The sequence below is a fragment of the Ixodes scapularis genome, unplaced genomic scaffold (genome assembly GCF_016920785.2).
Source record: "Ixodes scapularis isolate PalLabHiFi unplaced genomic scaffold, ASM1692078v2 PGA_scaffold10__122_contigs__length_95168666, whole genome shotgun sequence".
Classification (NCBI taxonomy): domain Eukaryota; kingdom Metazoa; phylum Arthropoda; class Arachnida; order Ixodida; family Ixodidae; genus Ixodes; species Ixodes scapularis.
The window spans coordinates 1,938,500-1,947,858 of NW_024609836.1; the positions used below are offsets into that span (position 1 = coordinate 1,938,500).

The 9,359-nt window shown below is 46.5% G+C and overlaps 1 protein-coding gene across 1 annotated transcript in view; it reads right to left on the reverse strand.

The window, feature by feature from the left end:
* LOC8029743 (BTB/POZ domain-containing protein 7) overlaps nt 1–7,412 on the reverse strand; it is a 45,103-nt gene extending 37,691 nt beyond the window's left edge. The window contains exons 1-2 of the mRNA XM_029985464.2: nt 7,100–7,412; nt 3,744–4,040 (exon numbers count right to left, since the gene is read on the reverse strand). Of these exons, the coding sequence (XP_029841324.2) occupies nt 3,744–3,974 (231 nt within the window). The 5' untranslated portion in view covers nt 3,975–4,040; nt 7,100–7,412. The remainder of the gene's footprint in view (nt 1–3,743; nt 4,041–7,099) is intronic.
* Between the last annotated feature and the right edge of the window lie 1,947 nt (nt 7,413–9,359).

Here is a 9,359-nt window from a genome sequence, read left to right on the forward strand (position 1 = left end):
CGGAAGGATCCACTAAAACTCCCTATTGGCGAGGTGTCATGGCGGACCTTGTGTGTTTCGTGTTTGTTGTGGCTGGCAGGAAATTTCTCCGTTAGATTTAGCGGGGAGTTTCTCGTCTAAATTAAGTGGAAATTTAGTGCCACACGATGCCGCAGAGTCGAGCGATGTCATGGCATCATGTTACTCCACAACGTCCTACGAACACCGTCTGGTGCAGCAATGTGGAGTGGCTCGGAAGTTGTCCGCAGTTCATTTGCACGACACGGGAAGGTCTGGGAATTCTTACGGCAATAACCAAACTTCCATATCCAAGCACCCCAAAGGATCCAAAACTGTGATCACATGCGCCCTGTTTCCCTACTAAACTTCAACGCAGGACCTCTACCATGCCCTTTTTCCGTAGAGAAAGAGGCATGTCACAAGGTGGCGGCATACAAACTTCAAATCCTGGGCCAGATGGGTCACTAATCTGACAAAGACCAAATTGAGCATGGGTGCCTAGAAGCTAAAATTATGTTTACGCGTTAAAGATTTCGAGGTGGCCTATATTTAAAGGGTCATGAAACGATATCAAGCTGAAATATTTGTGACTTTGCAGACTGGTCCTAGTTTGGACCAAGCAGAACCACCACGGAGAAAGTGCGGGGATAAAAGGGGACTATTACTTTCAGTCTTGCCTTCGCAAAGCTTTCTGACGTGTTTGTGTGATCGAAACTGCCCGTCTAACGACAGTCGAGCGCCGCTCAAGGATTGGACACGAGAACTGCGAGAGCACTTAACTTCGGCTCGCAACAATCAATACTTCGGCGGACACTCGGGTAATGGCTCGTGTAATGGCAGTAATGAGAATAGCCAAACTCTTAACAATGCCCGGAGCTCAGTGCGCCTTTTCTAGCTTGCCAACCCCAGTGTGTGGATATGATTAACCTTGGCAGCATAGGATAGGCACCAGGCCACGTGGCCGCTTGTTCTGGCCTTAAGTTGAGGGGATGAATGATGCTCGTATTTCTTGAACTTTTAGGCCAACTGCTATTGCGTAGAAAGATCAACTAAGGAAAGTTTATTCAGTTATCAAAGTTAGAGAATGATTCTAAGAAGTATTTAGCGAGGGTAGAAAAATTCTTGGTCCTTTGTTGGGGCAGATGTCCGCTAAATAAAATTTTTTTATTTTTTATCCTGGGGAGCGGTATAATAGATACTCTCCAAAATTCAACCTAGCGACTTTGGTTGTTGTCACCATCTGATAGGCTAGGTGGTGCAAGCTACCACTCTACATAAAGTTTACAGCTGTTAGCATCCATCCATCCATCCATCATGAGTGTATGACTTCTGTGCCATACTATGGTGCGGTGCCTGGAACGCGTCTCCGACTGGTGTGTTTACCGCGGCCAAAAAAGTGGTCCCTCGATTTCCGCCTGATGACGTCATAGGAGTGTCGTGCTGTTGCCGGTTGCGATCCTGGCGGCGTCCCAACAGTTGTGGTGGATGTGGCAGATGCCTGTTCTGCTGCAGGTCGCTCCCCACTGTGACAGTCCATGGAGGCTACAGCAGCCGAAAGTTGGGACGCCTGGGACGCCGCGACAACAACGACACTCGCGTTCCCTCGCGCTTTTCGCCAGGATCGCGACGGGCAACAGCATGACACTCCGGCTTCTGCGATGCCATTTGTTGCCACTTGGGGACCACTTTTGATGTGTGGGCAGCATAGGACGCTAAACCCACCAGTCAGAGATGCGTTCGAGGCACCATAGCCATACTAACGGTGGCCTTCTGGTGCCCGACGAAGGAAGAAGTGAAAGGTGCCTCGAAGAGAAGGATACGAGCCCTGTACACCCAGACGTTAATACCACAAGACGTACAAATTAAGATTCAAGTGCAGCACCAGCGTTTATGCCAAACTCGTGCCCAATCAATCTTTTGGCACTGTCTGATAAGCTAGGTGGCGCAAGCTACCACTCTTGAGAATTTTATGGAGGGGATGATGGGCCGGCACTTTATACTGAACAGTTTCTTTTTCCCATTATTAAAACTGAAATAAATTGAAAGGGAATTACAACACGAAGAAGTCGTTTTTGTCTGCCGTTCATGTGCGCAAGAGACGTGCCGATCAGATATACTTTTTGGCCACCATTAGTACGTCAAAAGTTAAACTGCCATTTGAGACGCCAGATGGCACGAAATTTCGAAAATTACAAACTCTGTTCAAGCCCTGTTCCTTTGCAGAAAGACCCATACTGCACACCCACACCTCCCGTCATTTCAATAACTCTTACAAACTGCATTCATCTACCCCTAGAACCAATAGCTTTATATTTTCTCCCCTACAGCTTTCTATTAACAACTGGAACACTCATTTAGACATAATAGTAACCATAACTGACGTTTCAAAATTTTGCGAAGCAATTGCTACCTTTTAAGGCTTAGCAATGCTGCAAGTTGGACTAGCAGCTAGCATTCATTGAACATGACGATAGACAGCGTTCAAAAGGATGCTTTTGTCTATGTATGGTTCTCTTTTTTTTTTTGGTGCTGCACTCTTCTGGCATAAACTTTTGGTCTTTCTGCCATCACCAGCGTCTCTACTTGAGTGCAAATAAATGCCATCATTATCATTATGTTTTATGAGTTATATTTCTACATTTTTAAAATCATATGTTGTTTTTTGTCTATTTCTTTGTGCACTGTGGTTAGTCTCAAAGTGACCCTATGCATTCCTTCTGTAAAGCCCTTCGTGGGCATTTAACCCTTTGACGGTCGTTGCCGTTCATGTACAACAGCGATCACACATTTGTGAGTGCCCGCCTAAACACGAAACAGTGCACACAGTGGGACGTATTGCTATTTGTCGGGTCTTAGGCAAACTATAAACGCCATACCTGCACAGTGTTTCGCTTTGCCGGGGCTATTTATAGATATCGAATTAGACGCTCCGCACACACGTTACGTGAAAGACGATCGCTTTGCATGTCAGCTGCTCTGGCAGTAGTGGCAATTGGAGCTCCGGCTCTTCCCATTCAGACTTTTATTGTTTCTCAGAATTAAATTCGGAGGATGAGAGCTTACCATGCGATGGAGAAGCTCTATCAGGTACAACCAACTCGGAAACTGAAACCATCGGAATGTCGCGGAAGCGAACGCACCAAAATGAAATAGAATGGAATAAAGATTAAAATATTTTGCCTTTAATATTTTCATTTGACACTTCCAAACTCAAACAGCTTACAAGCACCGCACGCATTCCCTCTAGATCAGTGGTTCTCAAATGGGTGCTAGTGGACCCCTAGGAGTCCGCAAAGGCATTCTAGGGGTCCGCAAAGCCCCTCCGCATCAGTCAAGCCCGGCAATAAAAGTTGTCTTTTTTCAGATTCAGAAGGAATTTTTCCATTTTTGGGCTAGTTTTCTCTGTGCATGTCAATAGGAAAAGTCTACTTCAAGCAAGCCCTTAGTTAAATCCATTTATTATATAATTATTATATTTAACTTATACATTCCCCCTCACCACGGAAGGGGTCCTCCATCATCTCCGCCGATCCATAAAGGGTCGGCGAAACATCGATGGTTGAGAACCACTGCTCTAGATAATTAAAAAAACACCCGCACATTAACCCCTTCTTCGTACTACTCCTTTGGAAGCTACCCAACCACTGGGAAAGATCCTTGGCAAAAGGAGCTGGACCGTCAAGGGACTAACAAACAAAATCCAAGGAGGTTGGAGAAAAAGCTCGGGAGTTGGGCGTGCCTACCTCTCGCACGGTCCAGCCCGTCGAGTTGAGGAAGTCGTGGAAGACCTGGGCATGGTCGAAGCACTTGGAGGCCCTCCAGCGCCGGCGTGCCAGGCGCTTGCGCAGCGTCGACAGAGGGGCCTTCTTCTTGGGCCGGTCGGGGGGGGGCCCCCCCGGGGGGGGTCGGGGGACGAGGCACTGGCCCCCATGCCTGCCGCCCACTCTACAGCCCGGGGCAGGCACGGGCCCCATTGGCCCTGGCCAATGGCGGCAAAGGCCCGGCGCACATCACCTGGCCCGGCGTGACACCATGCCCCGCTGCGGGAAACACCCAAGGTCGTCGGTTCTACGAAAAGCAATTGTGCGACAACTCGCGTAGGGAACTAATCCAAGCGCACCTCCTACGGTCCGTCTCACCGCAACTTGGCCGACGGCGAAGGCCACGATCCCAGTGAGCGAGTCGGCGCTTCGGATGGGGTTGCGGGACTATAACTATTACACTTCATCGAGACTGACCTTTCGTTTTTACTGGTGCTGTGGGACCTTGAATTTGTGTTTGTGCATGTAGTGTCACACAGCTTTCTTTTTTCAATGTGCTTTGACCCTTGCCTTGTTCTGATGTCGATTCTAATCTGTATTTCTTATCATAGCGTCGTACTAGAACGTGACCGCATTGTCTTATCATTGTTCATTCTGTGTTGATTTGTGCCACTCCTACTGTATCCCTCTCAAGGAATGATAGTATTGTTAAATAAGTAAATATCTATCTTTCTGCGTGCGGTGGCTGTGGAGGCCTCTGGTGGGAGAGAGGATAACTGCTTTTGTACCAATTTTGAGTGACAGGCTAATCTTTTGGGGGGCACCTTTGGAACACAAAAATTATGTCTCTCACCCCCATACTTTTGTTAAGGGTTGTCAAGTGCTTTGCCGCCGTCGCTCTGATTGGCTCGAAGCATAGTGTTAGCTCTACGATGAAACACGGTATATATAGTGAGGTGAGGCCCTAGTGTTGAATTTTCTACGGCACAGGTCGGACACGAGCTGCGTTAGTGTTCTGCGGGGTTCACGTGCGACCAGGCAAGACATAAATTTCAGCCACATGTTCATACAGCACTCCCAAGGATAAATCTGTGCCCTGCATTGATAGGTGAGGTAGAAAATCCCATTCTACAACCTCCTTACCTAGGGGGTGTTGCTACAGCCCAATACATTGTAAAACTACTCCACTGAAAGTGCACTCGGCCTGTAGTCCAACACCTCAAATTAACTGCCCCATGAGAGGTGACACAGACGGACAGTTAATTGAATGGAAAATCAACCACAATATCAATCAGATGGGAAACTACTAAATGGGTTTATCATTTGCTCACCTAACAAACCAACATGTTAAATGAACTGTAACACTGAAGGTGACAAACAATAAAAAATTGGTCAATCAACTGGGAAACCAGTCCTACTACCAACCAAACAGGAGACTAATCAATACGTATAACACTAAGTCACCCAATAAACCAATGCCTGAAATGAACAATCGGTACATTTATACATAAAGTATTAAACTAATTTCTTGCTCAATACGAGGATTCAGTCCATTAATAATATAGTAGCCAATGAACCATATAATCACTCAAACAATCGAAACATTAATTCATCGACACAATGACTGCTTGTTATGACTGTTTGGTTAATAATCAGAACATCACATTTTGAACTTTCTCTGAAGGAAAGGGAAAGAAACAAAATGTTCAGCTTTTTGCCACACCGTGCAAAGCGACAGTGTGTGGTACCGCACACTTTTATACATACCCACCCTCTATCTACTCGATCACAGACAGCAGTGCTGTGTGATCACAGATGTACGTAGCAAATTGAACACACTGCACACACGAGTCAATCCCTGCCTAAGCCAAAATCAGGACAGGTACAGTTCAGCTATCACTGTAATAGCGGATGATTTGCTCTAGCCCAAGGAAGATGCCAGACCCGTGGTACCACCGGGCACGTGTGTGTGTGTGCCCGCCATCTCTTGGTTGATGGGCTAACTACTCCGGTTGGAATTTAGTCACATGATTTAATGACATCCCCTCCAGCTCGAAGCATGTAGGGCGCACAAGAGTGTTTATCTGGTCAAGGTTAGTTCAGACCAAGTAGTCCTTGTACCTCAGGGTCACAACAAAAGCCAGAGTTCCGACTTCTGATTTGCAACATAGTCTCAGGGATGGGGGGGTTTCGTTCCTCATAAGAGTGGAAGCTATGAACCTGTAGATTTCATAGGAGGAGGCAGGACAGCTTCCTTGCTTCCCAGCGACTATGTGCAGGTGTTCAGTTATTTCAAAGTTTAGACATCAACTGAAGCAACACTTCTTTTGGAAGATTTGTCGTGGGACAGTTAGTATTGCTAATGGTAAGGGTGCGAATTCCAAAGGCAGCTGCAGACATATCATTCGATACAGGAGTTTTTATGAATGTCGTGTGTCTGTGTCTGGATATTTTTATTTTTATTCTATTTTACAGAGACGTTGGAAACAGTAAAATTAATCTCCGAATTTCAGAGAATCGAGATTTTAGACAAATGAACTCCGATAGACCCCGAATTTTCAGCGAAAAATTACCTCCGAAAAACACTCTCCGAATTTAAGTACAAATAGACTCCGAGAACACGGAATACCAGTTATAACTGTTTTCTGCGTCGGCTTCTGTGTACCGTGAGTTCTGTCCACAGATTCGACCTCGAAGGCCACCCTCTTTCAATCCGAAAACGAAATGGGTACAACGAATAACTCAATCAAATACGAGACAAACAAAAAAAGTTTTCTTTTAAGGCAGGTGGGAAATAAACCATAGTAAACACACCGACCGCCCGAGTAGCGCGTAGGCCTAAAAGCACCGGACCGAAAGAGTTGTGTTGGCGGAAGTGCCCACCGTCTCATACACACTCCTCGGAGGCGTCCGCGGACAACCTCTCGCGACCAGCGATGCGTGGCTGAGCGGTTCAGGAACCCGGACGGCTCAATCTGGACGTCGAAGGAGCCTTTCGGCCCGGCAGAACTCCTTCAGAACCCGATTTGGCGCTGCGACCGAACCGACGCTTCTGTCCAGAGCTCAGATCGTCCAGTCTTTCCGTCTCAGGTCGGAAGACGGGCTCACGGATCACGACGCGTGTTTAGTCGTACAAACAGAATCTACTTTTTTTTTTTTTTCCCTTTTTTTCTGTACGGCGATCGCGCGCGAGGAAATTGTCCCGAACTGATGACACCGTAGTCTGCTAGAACGATGCGATACTCCCCGGAATAGACTCCGAAAATGACGCGATACGACCGGATCGACCCCGCGTGAATGGGCTGCGAGAAATGATTACGTGAGTGCAGTACGCTCACCTCGTATTTCTATTGAATCTCGAATCGAAATCCAGGCATCCTTCCCAGGAGATCGTACGCGAACAACACAGCCTCGAATGGGTTGGTCACTTGGGCACCATAGGTGGTGGCTTCACAGGTACGTGCGGTCCGCGTGATGAAGTTTCCGTAGTAGGAAGGCCGTGGAGAGCTTTTAAAACCAGCGTACACTCCCTCCGAAACACACGAACAACAATTGTCGGAAAGTGATTGACTGTGAAGTTGGAGCTACAACCCAGCATACTCCATGGAAGAACAAAACAAACAATCGCGAGCACCCTCGACTCGTTGTGCGCATGCGCGCAACACACCGAGCTCCGCTCGGCCTTGAACGAAGGACGGTACAAAACGCGAGATTTCTGTATTTCTGAGCGCTTGCCAGGTCATCCGCTGGCGCTGGTAACCTATAAATTTTTATTATTTACACCTTAAAACCAACAATAAGTACTAATTATCGTCTTTTTTAAACATACAATAGTATATTTTGTTAGAACAATTTGTTAAATTGCTCCTAGAAGTTAGCGATTAGATCGCTGAGTGTGGCGCGTGGTGTGGCGTTACGGTTGTTATGGTTGCGGCCACAACCATCATCATCAAGTAGTCACAAACAAAAAAATATAGAGTTAGGAAAGAGAGGGAATATAGAGCTAGAAGCACAGAGCATCCTTGGCTAAATGGCAACATAGCGGGAGAAGATGGACCGGTACCAGAGTCGGAAGAAGTTACTGGGTGTGAGTACCGCAGGAGCAGCAGGGAGAGCAGGAGGAAGCCCCGAAAAAATAAGAGAAAGAATCGGCTCAATATAGGGTTCATAAACATGCAGGGAGGTAGAAACAGAATAAAGTGGGAGGAGATCGGTGAACAATTGGAGGCTGAAAATTTCACAGTATATGGGGTAGCAGAAACGCACCTTAGAGATGAGGAGGAACCACCATACATATCAGGCTACTCCTGGATGGGATGCAACCGGAGGGAAGGTGAACGCAAAGGCGGGGGTCTGGGCATGTTAGTTAAAGGACAGGACTGGAAAAGAGAGAGGGAAGGCTGCAGAGAACACTTATGGTTGAATGGTAGAGTAACAGGCCTCAACACTCTTCTGGGATTTGCCTACCTGAAAACAGGAAAAGACTCGAGGGAGGAAAATACAAAACACTTTACATGTATTTCAAGGGACATTAGAGAAATTGGCCTTAATCAGGAAATAATTATCATAGGAGACATGAATGCCCATTTAGAAGAGTTTGATGGATTTACAGATACAACCGGAAAGTTGCTAGAAGATTTCTGTGATGCCCTTGACCTAGTATTAGTGAATGCTCAAGTAAAATGCGACGGCAAAATAACGTGGGAACGAAACAACTCGCACTCAACTATAGACTACTGCCTCATGTCCCACAAACTGTATGCCAGGTTAGGAAGTATGGAAATAGATGAGGAAGGAACAAAAAGCTTAGGGAGTGACCACAAACGAATTAAGATTAAATTTGGTGCATCCAAACCAGAACAGCAAGTCCAGGAACGAGCGGGTAAACCTAAACTGAGTGAAGATCAAATACAAAAAGTATCGAAAAGCATTGAGAACATAGTATCGAAACAACCAGAAAGGGAATGGGCATATGAGGATCTAATAGGAATCTTTAAAAGAGAATTAGAGAAGCATCGAATTAAACAAAGAGGACAGCAAAAACGAAAACACAAACCAAAAAGCTGGTGGGATAAGGAGGTCAAAGCAGCCATATTGCAGCGCCAAGAGGCATCTAGGGAGCATAGGTGGGCAAAGAAAAGGGGAGCCTTGCCAACTGAGGTAGAATCAAAATGGGAAAACTTCCAAGAGCGAAAAAGGGAGGCATCAGCTTTAATACAGACCAAAATTGGGAGTGCAGGAGTGCAGTGGATGATGGAAATAAATAAAAAAGATAGGAATGCAGCGAAAAGGTTTTGGGAACATATTAAAGCGCAAGGGAGAAAGACAGATAGTTTCCAACACGTACTAACCACACAGGAAGGGAGAAGAGTGGAGGGGGAAGAGGCACGGGAATATATTAGGCAGACAATCGAAGGGGCCTTCTCGCAGCTTGCGCAGAGGGGGGTAGAAGATAACTCTGACAGCAGCAGCATAGAGGAGGAGCAGAATTATGTAACAATGGAGACAACCGCAAGGGAATGGGATAAGGCAGAAAGTAAGGTTCCAGCAGGTACAGCGACAGGCCCAGATGACATACCCATGGAACTCATTAGGACA